This window comes from Tubulanus polymorphus, unplaced genomic scaffold (assembly GCF_964204645.1).
Source record: "Tubulanus polymorphus unplaced genomic scaffold, tnTubPoly1.2 scaffold_30, whole genome shotgun sequence".
NCBI lineage: Eukaryota > Metazoa > Nemertea > Palaeonemertea > Tubulaniformes > Tubulanidae > Tubulanus > Tubulanus polymorphus.
The window spans coordinates 50,395-65,773 of NW_027437437.1; the positions used below are offsets into that span (position 1 = coordinate 50,395).

A 15,379-nucleotide genomic window follows, 5' to 3' on the forward strand; every position below is an offset into this window, starting at 1 on the left:
TAATATAATAAACTTTTGTATCTTAACTATGCTTCTATTATATGTTTTATTCATTTCATAAGTGGGGCAGAATAATATTATATTATCAAAATGATTCTTATAAATAGTTTCTAACAAGTCTAATATGAAATGTGTTTTACCACAATTAGTTACACCAGTTATTAACATATTATGCGGTTCAAATATAAATAAATCTTTATTCATTTATTCTTTTAATTTTACTAGATAAAATCCATTCATTAAATTTATCATCGTATCCTTTATATTTCACCAAAGAATACTTTTTTCGTTTAAGAGTTTTTGTTTTCAATACTTTTTCTATTTTGTATTCTATTTCATCTGGATTTGGTACAAGTGATAATTCTTGTTCATAGAAATAACCTAATATTTCTTCATCTTTTAGATCTTCTAATTTATAAACAAAAGGTTTAGTTAATATTATCTTTTTAATCTTGAATATTTCTTCTGTAAAATTTGGGGTATAACCTTTATAAAATGTTTTTCTATATTTAGATATTCTTACGTGTTGTCCAATTTTAAATTTAGGTTCTCCGAAATCATGTGTAACAAATGCTCCATATAAATTATTCCAAACTATTTCCGAATTATCTTCTTTTCTAGCTTGTATAGGTTTCATATTTATAGAACTATGTTTAGAATTATTATAACCTTTCACTAAATCATCTAACACATCGATATATTTATATGTTTCATTAGCAGTAAAATATTTCCACATTCTAGTTTTCAATGTTTTATTAAATCTTTCTATAATAGATGCTTTTTTATCTGAATGTGTTGAAAAATAATCTACATCGTTATCAGATAATAGTTTTTTAAAATGTTTGTTATAAAATTCCTTACCTTCATCAAATTGTATCCTATCTGGAATAGCTTCTTTAAATATTGATTTAAAAGCATTTGTCACTTCTATAACAGTTTTATTTTTGATTGGAATTGACCATGCGTATCTACTGAATATGTCTATAACATTCAGTATCCAGAAATATCCTTTGTTGTATTCTTCTAAGTTCTTCATGTCAAGCAAATCAGCTTGCCATTGTTGATCGATATATGAAACCATAACTTTTCTTGTTAAATAAGTTTTATCCATTTTCTTGTGGATTTGATATGTTGGTTGATTTTGTAACCATGATTTTAATTCACTATATTTTATATCACCGTGTGGGTGCCATACGGCACCACCACCATTTTCATTATCAGATTTAATTTTATCCCATAATTCTGAAACGTTAGAATATGATACTTCACTTTCTGGGTTATAATATAAATCTCTTAAATATTGTTCTTTTTTCATTCTATTTTAATCCATTAATATTAATCTTGGTTTATTTTCAATGACTTTATCATTTGACTTATTTGGTATGATAGGTTTGTTGTCATTGGAATCATTATTGTTATCATCAGATTTGAATTTTGATTCATATATTACGCCGGAGAATATAATAATTGTGATTAACCCAATTGTAATATATAAGTAATTATGAGCTGTGCTGAATCTATTAGATGGATTATTATTTGAATCAATATCAGATAAAGTCTGTGATTCATTTATATCAGTTAATTTCTTTTTCTTAGCTTTTTTTAATTCTGAAGATCTTTTACCTAATTCTCTTGCCCATTTCATTTGTTTCTCTATATCAGTTAATTTCTTTTTCTTAGCTTTTTTTAATTCTGAAGATCTTTTACCTAATTCTCTTGCCCATTTAATTTGTTTTTCAGATCTAGCCTTTTTCTTAACGCTATCACTCATTTATTTTAGTTAATTTTTGTTCTGATTCATTTTCTGTTTCGACGTTTGGTTGTAGTACATCTGTTTCGTTCTTACCTGATTTATATTCCATAGGCTTGATGTTCGAAAATGTAATGACACCAGTAGAAATTAATGTCATAACCGATCCTAATTGGAATGAAGCATAACCAACCCATTTTTGTAATAACTGTCATAACTAAGTAGTCATTTTTCAAATCACTATATAATTTATTTTCATCATCAATTGGTATTAACTGGTTACATAACTTAGAGTAACATTTGACAATACCATCTGAAATAGAATCATTTATTCTAGCTAATCGAGCTTCTTCATAAATCTTAAAATATTTTATTACTTTATCGGGTTTCATAGAGTCTAGTTCTTGAAAAGTAATGATTCTATTTAAAACTCATTAGTTTTTCCACCGGCAATCAATAGTTCTATATGGTGCTTATAATATAAATAGTATTCATAATCTTTATTGTTATTAACTTGAATAGAATTAGAAACAACTGTATCTTTATTATCACTAATACCCAAATCATCTAATGTCTTTTCAATATCAATACTATTCTTATTAGATTTCTTTGACATTTATATTAGAGAAAAAAAGCAAAAAAAATATTATAAATATTCTTCAAATGATACTAGATAGTTAAAGTTAAAGAACTCTAGTATTGACTACTGATACTAGCTATTTGAATTTAAAGAATATCTATTTGAATCTATTCAAAATATAAAGTATTCTCTTTTGAAAAGAAAGTATTAAAAATATAATAGAATTCACTAGCTAGTTGAAGTTATTGTTTTTTTATTATATTTTATTTGAATTAGGATTTAATATCTCACTACTATTGTCTATCTATAGGAGCGGTAACTATAACTGTCCAGATAAGTCATTTCGGATTCTCGATAATAAATCCTAAAACTGAAAATAAATTCAAAGAAACGACTGGTGGAAATATTATTTCATAAACACATATATTTATTATGTAAATTTTAGCGATCGATAATAGAACAATGGAGAACAATAGAAATGCGGTCCAATCGGACCGGTTATTGCGCAATACACGGTTATATTTTTATTCTGTAAACTACAACATTCACACATAGAAATGTAACCAATCAATATTGAGCAGCTGTTTCAGTCAACAACGATCAATAATAGAACAATGGAGAACAATAGAAATGCGGTCCAATAGGACCGGTTATTGCGCAATACACAGTTAACAGTAAACAATACAATACAGAACAACCGCCGCCATTAACAACGATCAATAATAGAACAATGGAGAACAATAGAAATGCGGTTCAATCGGACCGGTTATTGCGCAATATTTAGTTAACAGTAAACAATACAATATTAAAACAGATATATACAATCGGGATTACATTTTTGATATCTATATTACAAAGACCTTCAGTGTTATAATTTATAATTTTGTCCAGAATTCTTTAATTACTGGATTGTTTCCAATCATTTCTTCAATTTCTGGTAAATATCTGACTACTTCACTAAATGCTAATCCTAATATTTTGAATTTTTCATATTTTATTAATCTACCTACTCTTCTCAGTTTTCTTTCAAAACCGGCACTGATATCTCCACTCATTTTCTTAGTTTTCGATTATTTGAGTCCCAACAGCAATTTAAGTCGCGTTGCTGGTAATTTTGGTAATTGTAGTTCGCGCGGTAATTGTTTATTATGTATTACATCACTCAGAGTTTTCACCATTTCTTGATGATAGTCCAAATGTTCTTATAATTTTGTGAAGTTTGTTCGTCAATTACGAGAGTTTCATCCTCCATTTCTATTGATTCCTGAGTTTCACTATCCGTCGTTTCCGGTTCCTCATACGTTGGTTGGCTTAGAATTTCTGGTCGATCTCTGTATTCCATTTTAATCTAAAAGATGTCGTGAAAATGAATGACTGTACTTAAATATGTTTAAAGGTTTCCCTACTTCATAATATATGTACTTACATTTAGATTTAGAACTGTAAACTGTGTTTTGAGAGAGAATATCCAATACGTACTATGTATGTGAAAGTTGATTTCTAACTGCCGACGTGGCGCACGTTCAACCAAACTAATTACTTCTGCATGTTTGCCTGGATTGTAACAGATGTTCCTTTGTGATTAATCCTTTTCAACTGAAATAGCACATTCGATCAATATTCAAATGAGGTGCGCCCCATTCAACTGAATATGAAATACGGCACAGATGTTTTTGTAAACAACCTAATACAATTACATACAGGCGGTTTGACATAGATCGAGAGAAACCGGTTTTCTAAGCGTTTAACATTCAACGTATTTTTCATTATGTGTTGAGTTCCATAATTCAACAAATGTCTTTGCTTTATCCAGTTGATCTAAATATAACTGTATATCTAGTTTATTAGATTTAATTATATTTTCTTTCTTTTCAAGAGGCCTTAAATTCTTCCAGCACCAGATTAGCTTCTTATTATAATCATCACTCATGTCAAATTTAGAAATCGGCAACATGATCAATATGAAAGTATTCACCGTAATTATCTATATTCATTTTATCATCGAATTGATATATTATCCATGATTTGAGAAATTCATCTGAACAACCCAATAGATTAGATAGTGTTTCTGAATGTGTTTCTTTGTTGAATAATTGTGTTAATCTAGATCTTAAGCATTGTTTCAATCTAAAATTAAGATCTGTTTGATATCTTTCTCTCATATATTCTGTCATATAATCATTATAAGCTTCTCTATTATCTTCTCGGTATTGTTTGGTATATAGTTTAAAACAAGTTTTACAGCAATATTGAAAACCATCTTTGCTAATCTTACGCTTACTAAATTCTGTTAAAGCTAATTTATCTAATTCACATTTAGAACACTTCTTGTAGTATATGTTTATAACGCCAGTGTTATTTGTAATATTTATAGTTTGTGGTTGTTCTGGTTCCATTTATTATATGTATTTTTTACTAAATTGGTTAATATTTTAGAATCCTCTTCCATTTCTTCGACCAACGTCATCCTTTTTCATTCCTCGCTGCTTTTGATAAGTTGTTTCGATTCCTTGATATCAAATTCCTCAACGTATTGTTCATTATTTGGATCATTATTCCATAATTCAATAAATTTCTTTGCTTTTGTTAACTGTTCTGAATATAACTGTAAATATTCTAGTTTCAATTTATTATCTAAATGTGTTTTAGTTTTATTGTGTCTTGCTTTTTGGGATTTATCTATATTGATATTACATGTTGGGCAGTAGTACTTATTTGCTTCCATTTTAATACTAATTTTTTTTTTTTAATTGATTTTAGAAGTTCAATGATTTATATTATGCATTATTTCAATCACACTTTACTAACACTTTTAATGTTTAAAAATCTAACTCATACAAATATGAATATTGAAATAATGTTGTAAATATATACTTTTATATTGAATAATCTGTCAATTTAAATGTTATTCATATATATGAATATTTTAAGAGTAATAGGGGTAATGGGCTTTCATATCAAAGGTTGAAAGGGCTAGTGAGTAAAAAATGAAAAATATGAAAATAATAATAATTTCTATTTGAATTAGGAGTGAAACTCATATAAAATGAAAAATAAATTCGAGTGTGCAAGAATTATTTTTCATTTTATATGAGTTTCGCTACTAATTCAAATAGAAATTATTATTATTTTCATATTTTTCATTATTTATGAGCTCGACCTTTCGACCTTTGGTATGAAAGCCCATTACCCCTATTACTGTGCTGGCCGCAGCATATCCATGATCAGCTGTGCTAGAAGCAGCATCCCCTAAAAAGTGAAGTGGGTATATTGATTTATGTGATGATTCATGTTACGATGACTCTCTGACTGTCGATGAAATTCAGGATTCAAAAGTATAGAGGTATTAATTAGACCTACAATACGCCTGCAGGCCTATAATGTTATATGTAATTCTAAATATTAATCCAGTCTAGGTCATAAAATGAGGCCGTCACAACCAAGCGCGGATTTCTAAATAGATCAGTCTCAGACTGACTCTGTCTCTCTGACTCGGCCTAACTGACGACCCGGGCCCGGCCTAGTCAGTAACCTGTCTGTGGTTTAGTTTCACGATCGGATATTTTCACAAACCACAGTCAGGAATGGGAAGGTCATTTTTGTATGAAATCTTCGTCAGCCAATTTGACTGACGAGTAATTTGCCTGGCATTTCATTGTCTCTTAAGATATCCGTCTAATTTTTGCTGTAATCGACGCACAACAGATTCGTAGTTTGTCTGATACCTATAACACCTCACCTGACGATCTTAATCCATGTGCAAATCGGCCGTAAAGTGAGAGTAAATTTCCGTCCAGTCAACAGCTGCCATTTTGAAAATTACTGGAGGTGCTGGCACCTGTGGACTGAGGCCAGGACAACAGCACAAACTCACGATTCTCTCATTCGTTTACATGCATGATTTGAGTGCTTTAATGATGATAAACAACGCAATGTTTCTCCTGATTACTCACCAATATTTGAAACGAGCGCCATTATAACACGGAAGTATTTTTCACCGTATGACGTCACGGCTAAATTATCGATCGGTGTCGCCATCTTTACGAGAGTCGTGTATAACTGCAGCGATAAGTTCCAGTTGTGGTACTGTCAAAGGTTTGACGGGCGCGACTTCGACATCAGGAAACTCGACTGCCCCTGACGCTACAGCAACATACGACTTCTCGCTGGCGTCCGCGAAACATGTAGTTCGTAGCTAGATATTGAGTCTATTCCAGTGTCAAACAAGTACCTAGGATAGGATCGGTTCAGCATCGACGTAATATTATGAACCGCGGTTATCCATCTACATCTAATTTCGTCTGGTACAGGTTCATCCTAATAATATCCCGATTTCAAAAGATCTTGCATCAATAACTTCGGTGTCACTAAGACCGGCGAGATAAATCCTAACGGATCATAAACTTTCGCTGAATCGCTGAGTATCATACGTTTAGTTTCGACATCCTGATCCATAGACCGAAATGGATTTGACCGAATTCAGCTCAATTTCACCGGTTCCTGAACTTCGCTGAAAAAGCTGAAACACTGAAAAGCTGAAACGCTGAAATAAAAACGCTGAAATTTCAGGGAATTTCCGAAAAACGCCGAAATTTCAGGGAATTCCCGAAAAACGCTGAAATCGTGCTAGGTACCGACAATACACGTTTTGAAATTCTTTCCGGGCCGGTGTCCGCTGCCGAGTCCTGAACCGTCTTTTAGACTCTACCTTCGGTTACGGAGACATGCCTTGAGGTCGTCGTCATGTTCGACTTGATCGATTGCGGATTGCGTGGATTGTTAGATGTGTTTTTTGTTTTATGCGCATATACCGGTACGATCTAACAATGAAATTATCACTTCATTTGAATAAATTCTTAATTACAGTAATATTAATTCTCAATATTTTTTCTTATATTTGGTGATTTCTTCCAACTTATCATTGCCAAGTCTCATACAAAAGTAGTAGCTGAATGAAAGTACAGCTAGTAAGGCTGAACCTGATAACCCAAATTAAGTGCTGACTACTTTGATTCTATTTTGGTGTGAATAAAGGTTCAACCGTCATAGTATACTGTACTTAGCATTACTACGATTGGGTGCCATATTTCTACAATCTCTTCAAGGAAGGAGTCTTGGAGTGTCTTTCGTTCCCGGGAAGGCATCCTCGCTTGCCAGGAGACCAGTATCGCTCCCAAACTCGCTTCCACCTGCCCCCTGGCCTCACGACGCGCGATTTCATTACCGGCGTTTTAGCGAATGACGTCATATATCAACACGCGACAATACTTCCATTTTCGCTACGTATTCGCTGATTGGTCCATTTACCGGGAAATTCCATAGATGCCAAAATGTCGTTTGTAACAAGCGCTGTGATTGGCCCGACCTGATTCTGGTCGGCTAGTAACGACTCGAGGTCAAGCGGTTCGGAGAACAGCTTTAGTGTAGTGGGTTCGAATCCCTTGACAGGTGAAGATGCCGGGTAGGGTACGGGGTAAAACCTGGTTTACTTTCTCTGTCTACTTGCTGGAGACTACTATCTGCAATGTATTGCAAGTTTTTACTTGTCTGGCTTATGAGAGTCGAACAACGTTTTCCCATACACAGGCTTGGCTTTAGTACTAGATGAAGGCTAGGCACTGCACATTGTGGATTGACTGGAACTCTAAACTCACAAAATTAAACGAGTCAACAAGAAAGATCCAATAATTTGACGTTTGTTTAATTATATTATTTAACAGCTTAAAATAATACTTAACACATTATAAGAATACACAAAAGAAATCAGTTCTTACATTATATCAGAATCAATAGTTCGCTTAACTCGGGCTTCAATTTTGGTTCCATTGCTTTATATTCTAATGAAATTCACTAGCATACCTTAGAATATTGCTTAGCTTAAGATAAAAAATTTGGTACCAGGAAAACGGGGAAGTAAAGTGGGTGTACTGTACATCCCCAATTGACTTATTTCTCTCTGGTTGAATCAAGTTATTACTGAAATAGCATTCGAATAGCCATTTTGTTTTTAAAAATTGTGTCGTTCAGCTATCCTGCTGCAAATTTCGCAGTTCAAGTTAACTAGTGCCATCTGATTTCTCAGTATCTCAAATTTGCACATTCTTAGCCCGAGTCTAAAAATAGAAAAAAAGTGCATTTAAAGTAGGAAATAAAAGAATAGTGGCTAACACACTCTGGAGATATAGCCTATGGGGTGGGCCTAGTTTGAAAGCACTGAGGTCCGAGGGAACAGCACTTAGTAAATAAATACTGAAATCAAACTTACAAAACACCCAATACTTGAGATGATGTACTTGACAAGAAGTGTGTCCAGCTGAGCAAATCAACTTTATCTATGACTCCTCCTTTTATAGATACCGTAGTAGTCTAAAAATAAGAATCGGTACATTTTTCTAACAGTTGGTATGTCATTTAAAAAAAAAAAACCTATTATTATCACAACACAGCAAATAAATTTCAGTTGTTGAATGGTTTGCCCGATTTAGATTAATTGGTTGACGCTAATTAGTATGACCTATAAGTAGGGGCCTACTGCATGTCATTGGCGTCAATCCATTCCATTCCACGGTGAATTAAAAAGAAATTTAGTTAGATCCCTTTTGTCCAAAAGCTGCATCATTTATATAACTAGCTGTCAAATTTAATTTACCTCCTTCAGAGAATACCATAGTCCGTCGCCCATCAACGTGTTGACAAAAGAAAAGTTGCTTATAATCCTGTTTTATACATGAACGATAGAAGTAAACCATATTCTTGGAATATTGAGCATAGTGTTTAAGTTGGCTTGCACGGTTTGTGAATGGGTTTTCCTCATCATGCTGCCTGTATGCATTAAAAATCCGGATTTCAAGCGAATTAATTTGTTCAACAAGTGGCCCTCTAGAAGTATACTCCACACATACTGCCCATGCATGTCTCTGTAACCGAAGGTGGAGACTAAAAGACGGTTCAGGACTCGGCAGCGGATACCGGCCCGGATATTATTTCAAAACGTGTATTGTCGGTACCTAGCACGATTTCAGCGTTTTTCGGGAATTCCCTGAAATTTCGGCGTTTTTCGGAAATTCCCTGAAATTTCAGCGTTTTTATTTCAGCGATTCAGCGTTTCAGTGTTTCAGCTTTTTCAGCGAAGTTCAGGAACCGCAATTTCACCTACGCTTGCATCCCATTTTACACCTAAGACTTTTACTTTTGACGATTACTCATCGACGCAATCAATTTCCGCCAAATGCTGAACGTCACGACTATTACTCGTCCACGAACGCAAGTTAAATCCACCTTTGCCTAACAGTTCCCGAGAATTCCTGTAGAAATCAGTTAACTCCGCCTGACTGTTCATGCTACTGATTACATTGTCCACGTAAACGTTCCTCTTAATTACGTCACTCGTCACGCTCGGATTCATGTCCAGATGCTTCAGTACGGTAGCGTTAAGTATAAACGGCGAACACGTAGCCCCAAATAAAACGACTCGAAACCTGTACGTCACCAACTCACTGTTAGGATCTCCCGCATCTTTCAACCAGAGAAAGCGGTTAAATTCTTATCTTCATCAGCCAATTCAATTTGAAGAAAAGCCTTCTCGTTATCAGATACGGCAGCAAACTGTCCTAAACGAAAACGCAACAAAATACCCAAGACATCGTTATGAAGAGACGGTCCTGCTTCCAAGCAGACCATTAAGCCACGTGGAATTGGTATTTTAAGGGCTATTCGGTTTGCTCCAAAACAAGTCTCTGATAAACAAGCTTCATATCAAAGCTGCGAAAGCAGCAGAAACCCTAATAAACTTGTTTGATCCTTAGTAATACAACAGCACCGCAGGTTTAGTAACAATAAAGTGGACAGAACAGAATTAAATTTTCATTTTAAGAGATTGATATATGAAATAAAACGTGCATTAAAACATCATATGCAAAGCTTCCAGTGAGTTCCGTACAGATTGAGACTGCCTAAGACTGGCTTCACAAGAGATTACACAAGAGATCACAAGAGATTAGGTTATTGTCATAACCTAGTATGTCATCATATCAACTCAGATTTTTTCTTATGAATATATAGACTGACCGCACCTCGCCGACTAATTGAGTCGTAATAAATTTCTTTTTATATATATTTGGAACCTCGAATGTTTCGAGGGCTTCTTCAAAGTGGTCTGAGAATTCCTCGACTGATATGTCGTCTTCGCTGTTGAACTTTGGTAGTTGCGTTATGATGGTTCGAAGTTGTGATTCACCGCCCTCCCCCAGAAAATTTTGATTTTTAAAGGCTCCAGCGATGCCATTTTCTGCATTTTAACCTTGAAATATGAACAATACTTCCACTGCTATTTTCCTGTGACTTCGTTCCTCAGGTCTTTTTTTTAACGACCATGGGGATGATGGCATTTTCCCTGATATATCATCTGAACCTGAAATACGTATGAACACTGTCATTCCACATTCTGGAATTTGGAGTGAATTACTCCAATTTATTTCACACCGATTTCGAGAATTATTATATCAAACCGAACAAAAATAGCAACACTTTATATCCATATGGCTGTTTTTTGAAATTTTATTATGCACAAAAAACCCACATAATTTCTAATACTTTTACTAAAATTTCATACTCTAACACTTGATGAAGCAAACTCCAGGATTTTGATAATTTTAACCTCTGGGCCCGGTTTTATAGACTGGTATTATCTTTAACTCAGGGGCTAACTTAATTAATTTTCAATTGAGTTAACCCCCGGGTTAAAGTTGATACCAGTCTATAAAACCGGACCCAGAGGTTAAAATTATCAAAATCATACACTAAATTAGTTTTTTTCAAAAAATAGAAGTAAAATTCTAGAAAGGAGTGTTGAACAGATACTTTCACTGCATACAGATCAGCTACATGATTTAAATGGTTCAGTTATTTTGATTGAAATTCAACAGGTAAATGATACATAGATAATTATTGCAGAGCGGAGAACTAGAGTATAGTGAATTGCAATGAGACTACACTCTAAAACACACATATACACAAAAATTGGAGGCCACAGAGCCAATACTGTTATCTATTTAAGTAACTATAATACTGAGAACATTTTGACTGATAATCCTGTAAACAGGAGGGGTACCTACGTCTATAGAACACATTAAACAATTTCGAAATTAAACACTATAATTTCAACAAGGTATATTTCTAAAAGGAAATATACTGCGACAGGTGGTTTTGTTAAGTTATATGACAATAAAATTAATAGGCTCAAGAAATATAAGTGTTGTAGTCCTGTAGGCATTAGTTATAAAGAATGAATGATCAATAATTAAAGAATGAACAATTGAAAGTATGAAAATAAATGAAACAAGTTTATTTAAAAAGGAAGCACCACAATGTCAATATAACGTGTAATTAGAAAGGAAATATTACATTATTTACATAATCAAACAGAATAAAATGAAATATAAATTGTAGCAAGAGTCACCAAACATCAAGAATTAGCCTTACACTGAATGTAGGCTTATGTGTACACCTTTATGAAATTGCATCTAAATTTGAATTGTAAAAAATTAAATCTTAGCAAGAATTAGAAATATACTGTGAAGATTGGCTTGCAATATTTAAAAATGAATGTTAAGATAAGAAGTAGAAACCACATTGAACTGAACTTCAAACCTTTAAGCATGAGTAGATGTTTAAATAACATCAGAGATATATAGTTATATACAAAAATAAGCTGTAAGAATCAGAAATATCCGTAATAAGATAAGATAATTACAAACAGAACTAAATCTAGTGTCCGCACCGTCAGATAGAAGTCTATTAATTTACAAAAATACATATTAAATGTAAGAATTAAAAATCAGATTACATAATTTCATGTGAAGCTAACTCTTAAGCTTAACAGAAATTACAGTCAAGATGCAACAGTTTCATGCAAAATCAAAGAGAAATCTAGTAAGGTACAAAATATTACTCTACATGTATGAATCAGAAATCAGAGTAAAGATTGTCTTAAACTATGCAAAATTTACTCTGAAGCTTATCAAAAATTACAGTCATGATGCAACAGTTTCATGCAAATGTGATGTATGTAGCTTTCGGAAATTAGTTTGACTGAATGAAGACACTTCCGTTTAGAGTACAATGAATGGCGTTAGAGTTCATTGATAATCGGCCAGCAGGAAACGTCACATTCTTGGCGACGAGGAAAATTTAATATCGTTCTCCAACCGAGTGTAGAAGGAATGAGTATGGCTTCTGCTTATATCGGTTCGATAAATGAGTATTCTCCGCAAAAGGAAGAATGGAAAAACTATCAATGTAGACTCGAGGCGTGGATGAGGGTAAATAAAATTTCAAATGAAAGCAAAACAGACGTCCTTCTATCAATGATTGGGCCTGAAACTTTCGAACTTTTAGTAAATCTAACCATGCCAAAGGCTCCTTCCGATGAAAAATACGAAGATCTCACAGCCTTGTTAGAAGCTCACCACAAACCTCCGTCCACAACAATGGGTGAACGGTACAAATTTAATATGAGGCGCCAGTCCTCGACAGAGACTTTGTCGGAATACAGTGTAGCTCTGAAGAAACTTGCTTTGTCGTGTGAGTTTGGAGTATCCCTGGAGGATCAACTCCGACGAAATCGGTTTGTCGCTGGAATTAGAAGTGAACCTATCCGCAAAAAACTACTTGGTTCGTCAAAATTAGTTTGGAAAGAAGCATGCAAGGATGCCCTTGCTATGGAAACGGCATCCCTGGTGTCAAAGCAGATGTCAGTCGGGTCGACTTCGAATCCCAGTGAAGGCGATGTTAATATGGTCAAATCGCGTACCGGTAATAATAATAGTAACTTTGGTAGAAAGCTGCAGATTAATCAACAGTGCTTTCGTTGTCACGGAACGGACATTTAGTGGACAGTTGCAGATTTCGTGGATCTGAATGTCACAAATATAATAAAACTGGGCACATCGCGAAAGCATGTCGTACAAATTTGAAAAACACCGATAGGAGAAAAACCGCCGCTCGTGTTAACAATCGTACAAGCAGATCGTTTCATGGTGGTGCTACTTCGTATCTTCAAGAAAATTCTGTTGCCGATACAGATAATGATTACAACACTAGTTTTGACGACTTGTACACCGTGAATGGTAAAACTGGCAATTGTAAAAATGTAATCAAGGGTTACACTGCAGAGATAGTTAAACAGGAAACCGATGATATATTTTTCAGAGCTAGACCTACACCGTATGCATTATTAGACAAGGTATAAAACAATCTTAAAAGATCTGTTGAAATGAATGTTATGAGTACAGTTGAGACTAGCAAATACTCGAGTCCAATTGTAGTTGTCCCAAAAAGAAATGACGATGTGAGAATTTGTGGTGATTTTAAGGCGTCTATCAACAATTTCATCAATAGTGGCCTTTATCCCCTGCCCACACCAGAGGACATTTTCTCAAAACTAAGTGGATGCAAATACTTTTCAAAGATTGATCGTTCAAATGCGTATCTTCAACTGGAATTATCTGATAAGTCCAGAGAATTGTGCACTGTTAATACACCATTTGGTCTTTTTAGGTACAACCGTTTTCCATTTGGAGTCAAAACATCTCCAGTTATTTAGAGATTTATGGACAAACTACTCGTATTCCACAGGCAGCAGCAAGCCAAGACGATATATTGCTTGCTACTGTTACTGCAGAAGAACATGTGAGATTGTTGAGAGAAATTTTTAGTAGATTACGTAAACATAATGTTACTGCAAGTTCTAGTAAATCTCGGTTCTTTGTACCTGAAGTAGAGTATTTAGGTCACAATGCAGATAGTGAAGGTATTCATCCAACATCCAAGAATGTTGAAGCTATACATGCAGTACCTACTCCTAGCAGTGTTTCTGAGTTGCGGACTTACCTTGGCATGTTAAATCATTATGGTAAATTCTTACCAAACCTGTCTACGTTATTGTATCCTTTACATCAATTTCTCAAAAAGGATGTTAAATATGTGTGGAGTTCAGAATGTGAAAAGGCATTTTTGGAGTCAAAAAGGTTGTTGACAAGTAACCAGTTATTAGTACATTTTGACCCTAAGGCAGAGCTAGTTCTAGGCTGTGATGCGAGTCCGTATGGTTTAGGTGCGATTCTTTCTAAAAAGTTTCCAGATGGCTCAGAGAAACCCATAGCATATGGTAATCGTAGTTTGACTCCTGCAGAATGCAATTACTCCCCAATTGAACGTGAGGCTCTTTCAATCATTTACGGAATCAAACACTTCCACAAATATCTATACGGTAAAAAGTTTCTGTTGGTCACTGACCACAAACCTCTTGTAACAATTTTTGGTTCGAAAACAGGGGTTCCGGCCCTGGCAGCTCTGCGTCTGCAAAGGTGGTCACTTATTTAATGGCATACGATTACGAAATTGTGCATAGAAGTGGTAAAGATCATGAAAACTGTGATATGTTGTCTAGATTTCCTAATCATAATGCTGAGATGGAAGCAGTGGAACTGGATATTAATTATTTTACGTATTATTGTCGTTATTGTCACATTGATCACATTTCCCTGTAGTGAAAATGTTCATGTAAATAGTAGTCGTGAAGATGATGTAGACAATCGACAAGATGATATGCCTAGTGTTACTGTACCAGTGATACCTCCAGTCAATACTGATCTGGGTACTCAACAAGGTTTAAACCCAGATGTTGAGAGTGGAGTTAGAAGCTCAGGTGATTTGGTTGAAGTTTCTGATCAACCCCAAGCCCATAGTGTTCCTTTAACTGTCAGGAAATCCTGTCGTGTTTCTGTACACCTAAGAGGCTGATCGAAGAAACTTAAATGTGGATTTCCTGGGTTTTATTATGTCAGTTTTTCTTATAATTACATTTTAAGATGTTAATATGGAGCTTATGCATTTTAAGATAACTCCTAGTTCTTTTAACTAGTGTGGAGGAGTGTGATGTATGTAGCTTTCGGTTAGAAACCAAGAGTGAAGGTTACACAATATGATGCAAAACCAGATCTAGGCTAAAAAAGCCAAATCAGAGACAATGCTAGTCAAGTATTAAAATG

The 15,379-nt window shown here is 34.3% G+C and overlaps 1 protein-coding gene across 1 annotated transcript; it reads left to right on the forward strand.

Annotated features, from left to right (window-relative positions):
* Positions 1-12,556: 12,556 nt before the first annotated feature.
* Positions 12,557-15,131, forward strand: LOC141914496 (uncharacterized). Its single transcript, XM_074805715.1, has 4 exons — positions 12,557-13,142; positions 13,391-13,572; positions 13,887-14,695; positions 14,879-15,131. The coding sequence occupies exons 1-4, from the start codon at positions 12,557-12,559 to the stop codon at positions 15,129-15,131; spliced, it is 1,830 nt and encodes a 609-aa protein (XP_074661816.1).
* The last annotated feature ends 248 nt before the right edge of the window (positions 15,132-15,379 follow it).

Coding starts and splice junctions, on each gene's coding strand:
- LOC141914496 (XM_074805715.1), top strand. CDS start 12,557: ATGGCTTCTGCTTATATCGGTTCGATAAATGAGTATTCTCCGCAAAAG. Junction 13,143..13,390: donor TATGGTCAAATCGCGTACCG/GTAATAATAATA, acceptor CGTATCTTCAAG/AAAATTCTGTTGCCGATACA. Junction 14,696..14,878: donor GCAGCTCTGCGTCTGCAAAG/GTGGTCACTTAT, acceptor ATTTCCCTGTAG/TGAAAATGTTCATGTAAATA.